The 17,960-nt window shown below is 41.4% G+C and overlaps 1 protein-coding gene across 2 annotated transcripts in view; it reads right to left on the bottom strand.

The window, feature by feature from the left end:
- Positions 1–17,960, bottom strand: part of GALNT18 (polypeptide N-acetylgalactosaminyltransferase 18) — a 432,615-nt gene that overhangs the window by 128,036 nt on the left and 286,619 nt on the right. For both annotated transcript variants that reach the window (XM_065403832.1, XM_065403833.1), the window contains exons 4-6: positions 13,742–13,925; positions 11,410–11,607; positions 7,893–8,007 (exon numbers count right to left, since the gene is read on the bottom strand). In XM_065403832.1, the coding sequence (XP_065259904.1) occupies positions 7,893–8,007; positions 11,410–11,607; positions 13,742–13,925 (497 nt within the window). The remainder of the gene's footprint in view (positions 1–7,892; positions 8,008–11,409; positions 11,608–13,741; positions 13,926–17,960) is intronic.

The raw sequence follows: 17,960 nt of genomic DNA, 5'->3' as shown, positions 1-17,960 counted from the left end.
GACAAGATATTGTGACTGTTCATTTTTCATGCAATTTTTTTAAGACTCCTTTCCAGTCCCTGATGCCCTATGCCAGCGTCAGAAAGTCTTGCATTAATGATAGATCTTGCGCTACGTCAAGGGACCCAGTCAAAAGTTCAGTAAAGTGAAGGGTCTGTACCAACAATATATGAGATACTATGATACCAGAGGTTACAGTGCCACTTTTAGCTGCCCTTAAGGTATTAAACTTTGTGCTATCTTATGATAAGCCACTAATTAATTTGTCTCTCTCCTGTAACCACTGATTTGTGAGTAGGTGTGTTGACTTCAGCTGTGTTATTTCTCTCCTTATCATTGCCAGCAGTAATTTCCTTTGTTGGTGCATCAAGATGTTAACATTATTGTCCATTTAGAAACATGGGACCACACAGGTGCAGGCAATGCAAAAAGCACCTCTACTGGAAATCTAAAATACTTCTTGCTCTTTAATGTATGTTAAAGGGATGCTACACCACATATCTGCCGGTGTTACATCAATCATCGGCTTTCCTGTGGGAGCTTTGAATAACACGTTCTCTCCCCAGAAATAGTGTAAAAATGATTCACTGGCAAACTGGTAATGTTGTCTGTATGTATAATTATATGTGCTGTAGCTGCGGGATACCTGCTGAGGCATTCATGGGCTAAACAGGGGAAAAATAATTATTCCACTGGAGGCTTGACACAAAAATAGAACAAGCCATGGAGAGCAAACTGCTGCAGATGTCATGACTGACACAACTGGAGGCATGACAATTTGGAGGCAAGTTCTTTCTTTCGTTTTCAAGAGAATCATTTCTTGTGGTGAAATGATAATCGTATAGAAATGACAGCCCTTAAAATAGAGAATACTAGTCTCTGGTACTGTTGGCCTTTAGTACATCAACACACTGAAGTAGTTTCCTAAACCAATAGCATTTTAGAGATGATTTTTGCCTATATCAAGATCACAATATCAATTATATACAAAGCCACCGAAGTCACATAGATCACTAGTTCTGGCTGAACTCATGCTGCAAAACTAAACAATTTTCATGATTTTTTGCAAAAACGTTTGCTTTAAAAAGTATCAAACACTTTTCACAAGATCCCCAATTTTTGTCAGTTTCTCAACTTTCTCTCACATGATTTAAAGTTAGTTAACAAAACTGTTTCTTGCTTCAAGAAACCATGCTGACAAGAAATGACTACTTTTCCACTCACAAAACTGGCATGAATGTAAAAATGTCATGTTCAGTTAACTTTTAACAGCTGAAATTAAGGAGAAACCAATATACTAAAAAAAAAAAAATAGAATTACATTTCTACCTGAAAATCATTTTACCTCACGCTATTACAAGTAACACCTCAGGTTACTATAACAAAGACATTAGAGAAGTGTAATTTTCTCTGTTTTTCCCCCTCCAGTTATTTTGTGCATTTGACAGTGTTGTGTGTGTAGTCAGTTTTGCTGCAGTCTATGTGGGTCTTTCATGAATTACTAAAATCAAATAAAAAATACATGATTGTAAAACCACACCAAGTGACAGTGACAAAGTGTGTGGTGTGTGTAATGGGGACTGAAGAGAACTCAGCTTTCAAATGTTTGGGAGATGATAACCTTAGATATACCCTATCAAAACAGATGTTCATTTATTTTAAATACTGAATGTAATGTATATTATATATAGTATATAATACATACACACACACACACACACAGAGTAATTTGCAAGGCCTGTCTATTCATTCCTTATTTTCCCAAAGGGGTATTTTGAGGAGAGATTTTGTGTGTATGGTTGAAGAACTTTTTATCTTTATTTATGAATGTGCTAAAATGGTCAATGTGCATTTGTGAATTTATACTTATTTTCTGTTCTGCTCCTAGAAGCCATAATACGTTCATTTTTATAATCTGAAAAGAAGAATACTATATATACATACCATATATAGTGCAATTATATATCTGTATGTCATACAATTGGCATATAAAATGATATGCTAAATATGTCTCCAAACGTTCCAGGTTACTAACACCACAAACTTTCCAGAGGTTTCTGAAAAGATAAGCATCGTTTAACCAGTCAGGAGAACTGTAGCACTGAAAATTATTTCCTGCACTGATTCTGAACTGCCCTTAGAGAGTATTTGTAGAGCACAACAAAAGAAAGCAAGAGAGACAGAGGTGTCCTTTCAAAGAAGAAACAGTTATGAGGCCACACTATCGAAAAGAGATTTCAGGTGACAAACACTAGGAATAGATAGACAGATGGAGACTGGGATATCCTCCCTGTAAGGTCTGAGGCCTTCTTCTCTATTAAACAGCAGCCATGAGCTAAGTTGCAGAGTGTCATGTTCCATCTAAATTGCACCAAAACAATTTAATATCAAGCTGTTAAGAAGCTGCTCCTGTCCTAATAGTACCCATCATCACCAGACAATGAAACAGATTTTAAGATGTTCAAAGAAAACTTTGTTTGATAGCATTCTGTCTGGCAAGAAACCACTTATCAACAGTTGTGATTGTGAAATCTATACGTCTCTATTGTATTGCCTTTATGGCCTCTATTTCCCTACTACAGACGCTCCCCGACTTATGCAAGGCGGAACGCCTTGTGTAAGTCAAATTTTGCATAAGTTGCGGACGTATACCCGACAATTACGCCAAAAAAAAAAAAAAACCCTCGGGGGAAAAAACAAACAAACCCCGCTTACGGAACTTACGAAATTTTTTCCATAAGTGTGGGTTTGCGTCTGTATATATCTGTATGGTTCCCGTCTGATTCTTTAATTGGTTCTGTCTGTTGCATAACTAATTTTGCAAAGTTAGAACCAACTAAGGTGGTGGGGTATAACTGGTTAAAGAAGTGTTTCGCAATATGTCAGGATTGGTTAAAGAATTGTTTCATAAAAATAACTGGCTAACATACAAATAGGCAGGACTCAAGTTTCACTATAAAAATTGGGGTCCAAGAAGAAATGGAAGAAGAACTCACCTACAGGACACAGCACAGCTCAAGATTAAAGCTACCAGAATACTCTGCACGAACATGGAGTGCAGCAAAAGAGCTCCAGATGACCTGAACCTTGCCTGGCCAGGAGGGGGAAGATCGCCTGCATGCTCAGGAGTGGTGAGCATTGTATACTGATTGTGTATGTTCTGGTTTGGTAAAGGTTAATAAACAGAAGTTAAGGATATTACCATGTAAGGCTCTTTTACTGGGAAAAGACCCTGCAAACATGTTTCATTTTTTCATTAAGGAGCTTTTGTCTTTTAAATAGAATTTTCTCTCTCTTGTTTAATTGGGACATTTTATCCCTAGGAATGTGAATACATCATCCAGAACACAGTCCTGATAATATACATCATTACTTTTTGAAGCTAGAGCCTGGGGTTATATTCCTGCCCCTGCCACTGCCACTGTCTGTGACCTTGGGTAAATCATTCAATCTCTCTGAACCTCAGATTATGCATCTATAGAAGTGCGTCCAATATAACCTTAATAGGCTGTTGGAAAGCTTCAGTAATGTTTGTAAACTACTCTGAGCTCCTCAGATGAAAAATTATCTATATGGGCCTGACATCAGTGGAAAGGCTTGTATTGACTTTAGTGGGAATTGGATTAGGCCCTACAAAAAGGAAGTATTACACTGGCCTTCCAAACCTTTAAAACAGGCTGGTCACAATGGTCATCCATGGGCTTCCCTGATCACAAGGACATCTCATGGCTAATACTGTGATCAGCAATAGATGCCCCAAACCTACAAGGGAAGGCAAGGGGCCATGGCTCCGCACCCATATTCTGCACCAGCTGGGGTGGGGAAGCACAAAATCTCTTATGGATACTCACTGGGGCATGGTGCCTCCTTGAACTTCTGCTTGGGCAGCCTGATGCTGCACTGACCCCAGAACATGAGCCAATGCCTTAAAGGCATGATTAAACCCTATGTTATTATATTATGAGAGCAGAGAGTCACAAATGATGGAAACCTTGTCTTGAAACTGTAACAGAATCTGGAGAGTGCAAGTGATTACATCTCAACAGGAAACAGCTTGGGATGGCACGGTAACTTTAGGGGGACTGATAAAGCATGAGAGACCTCTGAAGGAGCCAGGCTTATCCTACACAGAGTCTAAGGATGTGATCCTGAGAGGTACCCCATCGATGGGATCCAGCCCCTCTGACAAGGTGCTCACCAGCTCTCCTCATCTAGCCTTAGTGAGCTTGATTTTTTTGTTATGAGGCAAGTACTGAGCTTTGTAAGAAAATGTTTTGCTGTCAGGGAAAAAATATGACTTTGTTTCCTATATTATGAATGTATTCATACTTTGCACTCATAGGCATCTAGCCCTAAGGCAACTGAATTCTATTAATATTTATTTGATAATAGATGTTTAATATTTTACACATATTATTACAAAGTCATAGATGAGGGGGCAAAAAATCTACTGATAAAATATTACCTCAACTCAGAGATGAACGGAGTTGAGAAGAGAGAGAGAATTTTTACAAGATCCTGACAGAATAATCCCCAAATCTTATAACATACTGCAATGTGAAAATAACTGCTCCCGCTTTCTATGGCTGATCCAGGCATTACCAGCAATGAATGCTTTGGATACAACTCCAAGTGGTTTGTGCGTTTTCTTGGTCTCAAGTGGCCCAAGTAATGTGAATAGATGAGAGAAAGGTTCCTCTTTTGGTTAGGACCCTGACTTAGGACTCATTCGTACCCATTCTGCTGTGAGCAGGGCACTTCAAGGCTGCAGAGGAAAGGGCAAGATTTGCCCGTTACAGACTAATCCTGGCGAGTATAAGAGGACTTTGTTCCACATGGAAATGACACAGAGCTGAGAGAGAAAATTTTCAGTTTGAACCAGCCATGGCTGCTAACACAGGGCATGGGGAAATGTAGCAGACATGGCTTGCGGATTCCCCACTAAACAGGGCTTTGGCTCAGCACATACATACAGCACATGGATATGCTGGTCACAGTACTTGCTTTGATCTACTCACAGTCCTCCTTCCACAAGGAGCTGCAGAGACCCACCATGGCAATCTTCTCTGTGGAATGGGCGGGGGGGGGGGGGTGGAGGGAGGAGGGGAGTCTCATTAGTGCTGTCTTCTGTGCATCCACATTGTACCCTCATAACCTAGCACCCTGTAACATTGAACTCTCCACATTTATAAGACGTTACCAGGGAGAAGACGGCAATCCTGTTCCAGTAACCAAGCATTACTGCAGGCAGGTGAGCCTGTAGAGTCATGCAGGCTTACAGCACACAGAGACTTCCTAGAGGAAGGAAGGAAGGAATGTTGCTTGGCATTCCATCTGTTCACTGTGTGAACACATTACAGCATGCAGAATAGGAACAGGCCACTGTGTATTTATTTTACTCACAACTTCCTGGCTATGGTAAGCCATAGAGTAAGCTCAGGAAGTTGGCTGGCTAATGAGCTCCATCATATTGTATGATACATGGCACACAATACCTCGTAACTTGGAAAGCCAGCTACTGGGTTTACTCAGGCATGCTTGGTAGCTGATTCTCCAAGGCTACATAGTAAAGAGCGCCACATGTCAGGAGATGGGATTAAGCCATATGCTGCTAAAAAGGAAAGTACAGATGAAAGATGAAGCAGAGGAAGCAATCTGCATCCTGGTGTGGAGGTTATAATTTTAAAATACAAATGTTATTTATTGTACTGATACTGTAACTATAAAATGCAAACTGCTGATGTTTCTGTTGAACAATTACAGCCTGTATTAAGTGATTCATTTTAGGCCCTGCAGTTAAAAGCAACCCAGGAAGTCTTGAAATTACTCTCTGGTGCTGCAGAGACAAGAAAATGTAGTTAGCCAGCAGAGAAAGACCATCTGGACCTAAATCCTTCTCTGACCATAGTTTTCAGCATGCCTCTATCTAACGAAAATTAAAGGCAGCTTTGTGGAGTAACACTACAGTCTGTAGAGCTAGGGACTGCAACTAAATTACATGATTTTCCACAATATTCTGACAACAGCATTTTTTGTAGGCACCTGCATTTTGCCAGGAGGCAGCACATGGCCTCAGGTCTGTACCAGGAGCAGTGGATTAAGTGAAGAGGCACATTTGCAAAGTCTACCATCTGCAGAAAGAATATTACATTCCTAGCAGAACTAATATTGCATTTTAAATGTATATTAATCCTAGTATTATCTGGGTTATGATGAGCATAGTGAGGAGAGTCATTAATAAACGGCTGAGCTATCTGTCTTACAGATGTTTTGATGCAGCTGGGAACTCAGATCAGAGTCAGAATAGAGCTAGATGAAGCAATATACATTCTGCTACCTTGCACATTGTGGTATGTCAAAGATGAAAGTGTTTTATTTAGGTCAGGCTTCACTTCCCTGGAGACAGAAGAATAGATATCAAGAAATTAGAGCACTGTTGGGTCTTATTCCAATAATCTAGTATATGCTAAAATTTCAGTTATGGCGAGGTGGGGGTGTTGTGCATCTGTCTAGCCCTGTCTATCAAAGTGATTTTCAGCAGTTAACATCCACAATGACTAAACAGTCCGGACAGGCTAGTACATTACTTGAGAGCATTGGGGCCACATTCTGTCACACAAATTATCATCAAAGTCCCATAGGAACAATTGATCAAACTCTTTGCCCTCTCATAAAAACAAATAACTCATTCAGTTAAAAATCAGTGTTCTAATTTTAAAACTCAGCAAGCAACATCAAGCTGAGAAATCTGGCTCTAGGAAAGGACTCAGGCTCCCTCTCCTTAACCGTGCAGAGACTGGTTTTATCAAAGGCAGATGCTCACATCTCTCCTCTAGCACTCCCTGCCAGTGTGGGGTAACATTTCTTGGCAAGGGCCTTGCCTTCCCTTCTGTTGCAATAAGGCTCTCTCTCTGACAAGTGGGAGGAAAAGATTTTCAGAAAGGCAGAGGTGGAAAATGAGTGGCTTTGTAGTATGTCTCAGTCTGAACGCATTACCTGAAGATATTTTCTCATTATTTACAGAAATTCATCCTTGTCTTTATGCTAGTGTACATCTTTATTCTAGAGACTTGACAGCCACAAAACACAAACTTCTATATGTTCAACTCACATTTCAGTAGCAGAGATTGTAAATCTAATTATGTAACGCAAATCAGACTTCTTTTTCATTTCTCCAACTATGTAACTCAGAATCGGTCTTTCATTTGTATCAAAATCTGAGAGAATCTCTTAAATTGAGCAATGTTGCATTTTCAGGATGGTATTTATTCATGAGGGGAGGCAGAATGAGATACACAAATCACACAGAGTATTGCAAATGGTAAATAAATGAACAGTGTATGACGAAAGAAGAAAATATGAGCAATTATGCAAACTCAGTACTCTGTGAATATCTTAAATCCTCAGCAAAGGCAGAGGGGAGACAGATGAAACAATAGGGCAAATACGCTATCTCCAAAGTGAGCTCCCCAATTTAAATAAACAGATGAATCTAGGAGAACCTTCCCCATTAGATCTTTGAGAAGCTCCCCTCCCTATAGGTGATTGCATTATAAGTGGGGCAAAGAAGTTTTCTCCAAGCTTCATCATAACAGCTACCACTACCAGCTGTGTGAAATAACGACATCATGTTTGTATCCTCCCCTCCCCAACTACATTGTTCACAAGGGAGCCTCTGCTTTTCATCCCGTCCCTCCCGTACACAACCCATAGGTGTAGGATTCTATGGCTGGCTTGGTACATTACATGAACACACAGACAGACAGCAGTTATATAGCTCCTTCACATACTACCTCTACTATCCTTTGTCTGCTTCTTCGCCTATGATATGGGGCAAGTCACATTTTATAAGAACAAATCATCAGTGCTTGTTGTTTGTTACATTTCCTTACCCTGATCCCAAGCTCCACATTCTCTCCTCCATAGACCTCCATGCCTTCATCTAGTAAGCCAATCTCTTGGAAGTACTCCCTGTCTACTATGAAGCATCCAATCAGTGCAGGGCTTCTGCATGAATACAACAGAACAAAAAAAAATAAAAGTTAGAAAGCAAGTAAGCTTCTTCCTTTTTTATTGTCACTCAAACAGATTGTAGTTAGCAACAGAGGGACCTGTGGCACCTTTAAGACTAACAGAAGTATTGGGAGCATAAGCTTTCATGGGTAAGAACCTCACTTCTTCAGATGCAAGAACCTCACTTAAATGCTTTCCTAACCAGGGGATGGACTTAAGCATGTGGTTAAGTGCTTTCCTTCATCAAGGGCAAAATTTGCACTAATTGGTACCCTTGTTGCATTGAGAACCCAAGAGCTGAGTGGCAACAGAGACTGCAACCCTCTTCCGACTACAGCTGGTCTCTTCAAAACAGAGCTTGGACACATGGGCAAAACATTGCAGGGGAGCATCACTCTTGTTGCTCATCCTGTACTGAGGGCTTCAGTTTTCAGCATTGTCAGTTTGGCACCTTTCACCAGCACTCAATTTGGTTTAAAATACAAATAGCACAATAAGACAAAATTGGCCAAATCCATTCTTGCATCTGAAGAAGTGAGGTTCTTACCCACAAAAGCTTATGCTCCCAATACTTCTGTCAGTCTTAAAGGTGCCACAGGACCCTCTGTTGCTTTTTACAGATTCAGACTAACACGGTTACCCCTCTGAGATTGTAGTTAGTGTCACTGGGCCATACTGGGTGTAAGACCATGGACTGCAATGGAGTTACACCCAAGATGGATTTGGCCAATTTTGTCTTATTGTGCTATTTGTATTTTAAACCAAATTGAGTGCTGGTGAAAGGTGCCAAACTGACAATGCTGAAAACTGAAGCCCTCAGTACAGGATGAGCAACAAGAGTGATGCTCCCCTGCAATGTTTTGCCCATGTGTCCAAGCTCTGTTTTGAAGAGACCAGCTGTAGTCGGAAGAGGGTTGCAGTCTCTGTTGCAACTCAGCTCTTGGGTTCTCAATGCAACAAGGGTACCAATTAGTGCAAATTTTGCCCTTGATGAAGGAAAGCACTTAACCACATGCTTAAGTCCATCCCCTGGTCAGGAAAGCATTTAAGTGCGTGCTGAACTTTAAGCTTAAATTAACTATCTGCTTAAGAGCCCTTAGTGAATATATGGATGCTTTCTTGAGTCTGGGCCTTTTTTGGTGGCTTTTGTAATATGGACACAAGAAGTGGGTATGAGATAACTCACTCCTTTCACTGAAATGTTGTAAAATATTAATGTCTTTCAACCACTGCTAATCAGGGACAAATCTGAATCTGTGGACTACAGGTGAGAGTCTCCATAGGTACGATTGATCAAACTCTTGAGTCACCCAGTCCTACTGATATTAATTTCCTATTCCTTCAAAATCCTGAGACACTCAGTCTTACAACGACTGAACCACCTTTAAAGTGGTGAAGATTTGACCATACAGAGTATAAATTTCTCTCTATGAGGGAAGTCGAATGTAGAGTAATGAATCTACCTTTTACAGTGTTTTTAGCTTACCTTGCATGCTGACAAAAACAAAAATGTCATTTTTGTCATAGTGTGAGCAGATGGAGCACTGGGAACAACAGGATATTAATGAAAGGACACAGGGCAATTCAAGAATATAGGGTAAATCATCCTGCATTTATCAGGAAGAGAACAATCAAGCTGTGTTAAATGTAGACATCTGCTTTTCATGTGATTATAAGATTGCTTAATCACAAAACTTAAAATTCTCTCCTTGTACAGATTTAGATATTTGTGTGGTGTTATCCTACACTATTACTGCACCACTTCAGCATAATGAGAAAATATTTCTGATGTATTTAGTAATGAGGAAAATATGAGACGCCCTTATACCATCTAAAAAAAAATAGTGCTGAGTTTATCACAGAATAGGAAGGTTTCTGAATGTTTTTTTGAAGCAAAGAATCCCTTTGACTTTGTTTTAATTCTGTTGTATATTCACTATGTTTCCTTTCAACACTGCCTGAAGTAATAACGTGTTGGTTACTGGGGAATGGTCTTAGTAAAGCTATCTAGCCACACGCTGAACTTAATTTATTATTACGTGACACTTTTGTACAATGTATCTCAAAAATAAACAATATTCCAGGACAAGGGCCAGCTCTCATTCCCATTTAAGGATTTTGCAAGGATCAAATCTAAATGCTCATCCCTGTAAAGTGAAATCTAACCCCTGTCCATCAGGAATCACATAATTATTGGGTGAAGTGCACAATCAGGACCAGTTCTTTGTTCTGAACTGCAACTATTTTATTTCAAAAAGTCAACAAGAAGATATTAAAAATAATAATGTTTACTGCTACAGGGCCTTCCAGAGGTTATCAAGCCCTTTACCAACTTTAATTAACCTTCCTCATATCCCTATGAGGTGGATATTGTTATCCCCACCTTAAATAAAAGTCTATGGCTGAGCTAGCATTCATATCCAGATCTCCTGACACCTAGTCCTGTTTAAGGACATCCTCTCACCTTCCTAACAAGTGATGGCTACAGATATGGAGTGGGTCAATGCAGCTCTCAGCCAACAATTCCATCTGACAGCTCCAAAGATAGCTCTCAGGTTGACTGTGTGGGTGAATGCAAGAGACACCTACTGAAGCCCCACCCCAGCACTTCCAAAGGTACAATTTTTGTACTTCAGTCTCAACCACCTCCTCTCTTTCTGCAAAAGCCTTTGGGAAACCAGAGGGGAGGTTACAGTGAGCTCCTTGGGATTTGCATAGAAAGAAGAACTAGGATCTATGGAGATCTGCTTGGAGGTCATCAATCTTATTTACAAGAGACAATGCTACCCTTGGTATCATAGAGTAGACAGGGGTCCTCTTCCGCACCAGACTAACAGTTCTCTAGATAGAATAGGCAGGTACAGAGCTAGGTCATACAAAAATAGGGGTTTTCACACACTCCTTGCTCCCACATATATGGGCCAGATTTGTGTGCGATTATAACACATAGTAGTACAACTATGTGATATAACCACAAATGTAATAATCAGATATTAATTCATCACTCTGACAGTTATACCTTTTTGCAATACATTTGTAAACTGCATTGTCTTTCTGGATCATTACCATTAAATTAGCAGACAAGACATTTGTAGATGGCAACACCGAATCAAGCATCAAGTCTTCTCTTTTGCTTTTTTATATTTGCTCTGACTTGCTATATAAAAATGAAGTACATGAGACTGTACAACTTTTTTGTGGTTATCTGAGGGAGCAATGGTAAAAGTGGCAGAGAAGAGTGAGAACATTTATTCTAATTTAACCATTGGTCTGTTTGATAAGCAGCCCCCTTGGTCCTTGTTAAAATAAAGTGCATGTAGCCAGCCCTTTGTTATTTGTTACATATAACTGAGCGCTTCCCACAAGTCCCAAACCCGTGTCACAGCTGCATGTTACCTTATCGGAGCAGTTGAGTTTTCCAGCTTCCACCATGATTTTGGAGGATTCAGATATCGACACCACAGTTCCCAGTCAAACCCCTGCGCAGATAGGGGGTATTCCTCTATTTCAAAATTATCATATTTGATGTTATCAAACGATGGAGAAATGACCCTTTTTCTGTTTTCCTTTATCCTCGTGAGTACTGGTTCAGCCCTAATGGAACAAATACTGAGATTGTTTCAACAGAAGCAAAACCCTAATGCCAGCCAGAGCCTATATTTTACATTATCTGAAAGGCATGCTCTGCAGTTGTTACTCACGCAAAACTCCCATTGACGGAAGTGTGGGTTTTACTGAGTGAGGCTGCAGGATTTGGCCCGAAGTATATAGTGTAACTTTAAATCTAGCATGCACTGGATATTATTCCTTTCTAGTCTGCTGATAGAAGGAATTAGACCTTTCTTATCAGTTACCATTTACATCCTTGCTACCACATAAAGAGGATGTCTCCAGGCCATCTCTATGATCAAGGACATCAAGAAGATCGAAGTTAATAATTGAAGTATCCCAGGGACAAAAGCTCTTTTCCTTTTAAAGAGACCATCTTTTTAAACAAAAGTAACCGTGAAACTAAACAGAAGTTGGACAACTGCATAGTTAAATGCTCAGGAGAGGTGCAGTAGTAACAGACCAGCCACTGAAGGTCCTCTCTTCCCCCCCATTACCCGCCCTCTCAATAAGCCTCAGCTGTGACCTGCTGGGCCACCTGTAAGTATGAAAAAGTAGTGCAGCCCCAAGGATACTCTACCCTTGATCTCTGGACAGCACCATCCAAGTCATTTAAAGTCCATCCACAAAAATGTCAGAGCGAGTTGTGACAATAATTCTCTGACGTGGTCACTCCTGACTAGGAATCAGGCTAAAACCACCAACTAATTTCACAGAGGCCACTGAACAGCTTCAGATGCTAACAACTTTTGGTCACGATCAACATGGACTGAATTGGAATCAATGACCTAAAAGTGAAAGGCTTGGGTATCCCACTCCTAATCTCTGAATCAGCTATCCTCCTTTGCCCAGACATGTTTTATGCAATGTAGATTCTAATTAAAATGATTCGTTAAGGAGACCACTGTAACACCAGGAGCACATCTGAGATAGATCCAAGACATGGTTATGTAATTTTTTTGTATCTTGTAAAGCCAGCTGCTGGCAGTTAAATATAAACAGCACAAGTCTCTTAGAAATGAGGGTTGAGCTTGGCAGTCTGTGTCATTTGTTATTCCTTTGCTGAAAATGAAAAATGTTTATACATTCAGTGCACATGAACTGGGTTAAACGTGGGATGTTTCCATATCTCTCCCAGCTCCAGCCAAGCCCTCCCTTTCCCCCCCCACTCCCCCCACACCTGGCCATCCAAACTGCAGTTGCTATGCCCTGAGCAATTAATAATGGGGTGATCCCAAAACACTGGTTTAGACTGGAGGCTTAACTGGCTCAGGGCCCAATTGAGCAAGATACTTTAGCAGATATGCAGGCGAATGAGTGCATTGGCTTCAGTGGAACTATTTGAATACTTAAAGTTACACATGCTTAAATATCTTGCTGAATTGGGGCCTCTGTCTGCTTTTCTTATACTGTTAATTATAATATGCTAACAACAAAACTTTTCCCAGGGCTCTTCTGACATTTATAACTATTGTAAGCTTTTAAAACATTCTTTAAAAAAGTATAGTTAAATGCAATGGTGAAAGAAATGTAAAGAATATTGTATGTTCAGATGAACAATACATGGAATTATCCTGGGAAGTACTGAGAGGCCACAGCATTTCATTGGATCAGCTCAGAAAACCACAGAATCTGGCCCTAAATCATATAAAAAATTTGCATTACCCCCTTAATTTTGCATACAAAAAATCAGGACCAAGTTTGTTACACGTCTGACCTGTTCTACTGAGCTTCTCCATGCTTAAGTGATTATTTATCATCTGTGCACTAGCTATTGACAAAAATCAAATGAAAATGGAAGAGAACAGTAATTTACTGTGCATATATAAATTTGATACAAATTTTAACCAGAGGCAATAAATCTTTAATTTGCTCTACTTGTCTAATTTAGTAACATGCATTTACTGGAATAACCACTACAGCAGACAACAACCTAATTCTAAAAAACAGAAGCTTGATTATATGACTATGTTGCATATTAGGAACAATAAACTTTTCATAATTATCTCTGTATTTAAATCTGTGTCAAAAGATCGGCATATAACTTCATCTCCTTATATGCTGGATAAATATCATGCCATAATTTACAAATAATTGCAAGCAGCAACAAGATACATACCATCCCACGTTGAATTCCACATGAGCATCAAAGAGCGCAACGACTGGTGCTGTGGCAGCTCTCCATCCGCTAACTCGAGACCGGATCAGCCCCTCTTGCTTGCTGTGTCGGACCACCTTGATGAATCCAGGCTTCCGCATATTCACCTCGTCAACATACTCTTTTAGTTTCTCCTTGAGTTCTTCTGTACATAGGGAAATAATGAAGAGTAAGAACAATAAAAAAATCTATTTATCCATCAGTATATGTTAGGAAAAACATCAACGAGGGCTAAATCTTGCCCTCTGAAGCACAAGAGATAAGGGAGGGTGGTAAGAAACGTCTTCCACAGTGAAAACAGCACACACCAAAACTCTCTTGCACTGAAGTGGGCCAGCTAGTCTGTTGGGCATGGCCTGAGATTAGAGGACATGACCAAGCCCCCGGTGACTAACATTTATACTGTCATTCTCCACCGTCAAAAGTCAGGGACTCACAAGAAGAGAGGAACAGCACAGTGCATTTCCACAGCATGTCACCCCGCCCACTGCCTTGTGGGGTCCTGCCCTCACCAGCATCATTCCTGCAGTACAGAATGCACCATGCAGCCTCTCTGCTCCCCCTGCCTGCACCAGTAGGGTCAGAATTTGGCCACACAGTATATCTAATAAAGATATGAACATGGTGTGAGATTCACCCTTACATGGAGGGCCAGTACAAAGTCTATGCACTAGAGCCCTGTGCCAGACTATTTTTGTATCCTGCTCCAACTATTACGGCAGTGGGTCCTGCGGGATCCCAATCCCTCTGCAGAGCTCTAAAAACAGTCCCGGGCAGGGCTCTACAATGCACCATCTGAGCCTCAAAATATGGCTTAAATGTTGCATAGGTCTTGTGCACTGGTGTGAGGATCTGTCACACTTTCCTCTTACATTCACAATTCAGTAAAACCTATTTAGGGTTTATTACATTCAGTAAAACCTATTTAGGGTTTATTACGTTAGAGATATTATTATTGCCTAGGAGCCCAGACAAAAATTTAGGCCTCACTCTGCTAGGCACTGTACATATACATATTTAGAGACAGTCCCTGCCCCAAATGGCTTACAATCTAAAGCAGGGGTAGGCAAACTACGGCCCATGGACCATTAGAACTTTTAATCCGGCCCTCGAGCTCCCGCCGGGGTGTGGGGTCAGGGGCTTGCCCCGGTCCGGCGCTCCAGCTGGGGAGCAGGGTTGGGGGCTTGCTGTGCAGCTCCCGGAAGCTGTGGCGTGTCCCCCCTCCAGCTCCTATGAGTAGGAGCAGCCAGGGGGCTCTGCACACTCTCCCTGCCCCAAGCACTGCCCCCCACAGCTCCCACTGGCCGGGAACCGCAGCCAATGGGAGCTGCAGGGGCGGCAACTGTGGACAGGGTGGCACGCAGCTCCACCTGGCCAGGACTGCGCCTCTGCATAGGAGCTGGAGGAGGACATGCTGCTGCTTCCGGGGGCTGTGGGGGTGGCACCTGCGGACGGGGTGGAGTGCAGAACCGCCTGGCCGTGTCGCTGCATAGGAGCCAGAGCGGGGGACATGCCACTGCTTCCAGGAGCTGCTTGAGGTAAGCGATGCCCGGAGCCTGCACCCCTGCGCTTCCCCACCCCACCCCTGCGCCCCAACCCTCCGCCCCAGCCCTGATCCCCCTCCCGCCCTACAAATCCCTTGGTCCCAGCCCAGAGAACCCTCCTGCATCCCAAATCCTTCATCCCCAGCCCACTCCCGCAGCCGGAGCCCTCACCTCCCACCCCACACCGCAACCCCCAATTTCATGAGCATTCATGGCCCGCCATACAATTTCTATACCCAGATGTGGCCCTCAGGCCAAAATGTTTGCCCACCCCTGATCTCAGGGCTTGTCGACTCAGGAAAGTTACTGCAGTATCAGCTAAGATGTGAATTTAAATCTCCACAGTTATACCATTGTAACCGCCCTGTAGACATTCTTCTTTCAGTATAGGGTGACCAGATAGAAAATGTGAAAAATCGGGACAGGGGGTGAGGGGTAATAGGTGCCTATATAAGAAAAAGCCCCAAATATTGGGACTATCCCTATAAAATCGGGACATCTGGTCATCCTATTCCAGTAAAAGAGGGGTGGTTTTTTTGGTTTAGCTCACATCGCTTTGGCAGGGGTTTAAACTAAACTGAAAAAAGCCTCTCCTATAGTGCAATAAGAGCATCCACAGGGAGAGCTATACAGGCACGACTATATTGGTTTATCTAGAGTGGTATAATTATACCAGTGTAGCTGGTAAAACTTGCCTGTGTAGTCAAGCTCTAAATAGACAAGACAAACAAAAAGGTAGGAGTGTAAACAGAAGCATAAAACACATAGAGAAGAAGAGTGTACAACAGTTAAGCGCACGGTACTATCACCAAAACCTCATTTGCCATTGAACATTAATTAACGTGCCATAAAATGAAGTGTTAGCACATAAAACATCATATAAAGGGCTATATTCACAATTGCTTGCATAAGCAAGTATGTTATTGCAGTAATGAACGAGGTAGTAGTTACAGTATGTAAACTTCATTTTTGAAAAATATGTCTGCAAAGAAAACCTAATTATTTCCCATGAACTTTTTTTTTTTAAACCAGTGTTTCAAGGAGGAAGGGGAGGAGAACAGAAAAAATTAACTATTGTGCTTCCCCCACATGTGCAGCTTTCTCTTTGCTCTGACAACACCTTTCTTTCTCTGCTCGAAAGGTTCTGCAATTTCTCCTCCTTGCTCAGCACAACAAAGCAAGAATAGTGATCACAAGAGAAAAGAATCATTTCCTAATTAAAAGATTATTCCTTTTTAACCAATAATTACTGCAGCTCTGGCTCAAAGATGAGTGCATGCGACAATGCAATACGTGGAATGAAAGTGTACAGTTAAAATGCACTCGTTCTCATTATTATTATTTTTACGTGGTAGTGCTCAGAGTCCCCAGTGGTAATCAGGGCCTATTGTCCTAACCAATGTACAAACACAGCAGCATCTTTGGAGTAAAAGGAAAGAGAAGAATGATGGTCTTATGGTTAAGGTACTGGACCAGGACTCAGAAGATCAGGGTCAAACCATAACTCCGCCACATATTTTCTGTGAGACCCTGGGCAAGTCATTTAACACGTCTGTGTCTCAGCTCCCCATCTATAAAATGAGGATAACAAATACTTCTTTTATCTTTCTAGTCTATTTAGATTGTAAGCTCTTTGGGACAGGAACTGTCTTTTACTATGTTTCTGTACAGTGCCTAACACAATGGGATCATGAATTTAGGGCCTCTGGGTCCTATCATAATGTTGCCCCTTGACCTGAGTAGTTAGCAAATATTTGGGGCCTTGCCAGGTTGTTTCCTTTAGGGGGAGAAATTCTGAATACAAGTTACTTATTTCTTTGGTGCTATGTAGTTTATTTACAAAGAATATCCACAAAGTTCTGCTTCCCTGAACACAGTAGGAACAAACAGCAGCAAGCAGTTTCCGTGTCCAGAAATCCAAGCCTGCTTTCCAGCCCATCCTGTACCCCAAGGAGCTCTGTCTCTGCTCCATCTCAGGGCCATGCTACCAACTGCTTCACTTGTTTTCTCTTCCCTTTCTGATACTGATATACACAGACACACACAGCTCCACCAGTCTGAGTTAGTTCCTGTTAGGCCTTCCAGGGACCTTGAGTTGGGGTGGCTACTATTGTTTCAGCTATCACTAAACAAAGGAGTATTTAATTGCTCTCTCAGTTAGCATGAATGAATGGTGGCTAACACACTGGTCAGCTTCAATGAGGTCTCTGCCTGCCCACAGATCAAACACACTTGCTGGCAGCCACCAATACCCTGCAGCACAACAGTAATACAAAATAAATAAATAAATAATAAAAAGAGCTCCCGTCGGTGTCTTATTTTTTGCCTCTATTATATTTTTATAAAGATGAAATGATACTGCTTCTAGCAGTAATTCTCTGCAACATCTCTCTTGCATTAAAGTATTATTTTGACTACATATATAATATATGTCTGGATTCCTCATCACTAAACTTGTTTCACAGTGTAATGTTAATTTGTCTGTTTAAACTAACTGCCAAAGCAGCTAAAAAACAGCCCGCCAAAATAAAGCTAAGGAGCAGGCGGGATTTCACACCCTACTACTAGGTTAGCAGCGACTTGTCACTTTGCACACACTGGGCACTGCACTCCAAATCAAAACCAAACCCTTTGAG

This window comes from Emys orbicularis, chromosome 4 (genome assembly GCF_028017835.1).
Source record: "Emys orbicularis isolate rEmyOrb1 chromosome 4, rEmyOrb1.hap1, whole genome shotgun sequence".
Classification (NCBI taxonomy): domain Eukaryota; kingdom Metazoa; phylum Chordata; order Testudines; family Emydidae; genus Emys; species Emys orbicularis.
This window is presented reverse-complemented; position numbering and strand designations above follow the sequence as displayed.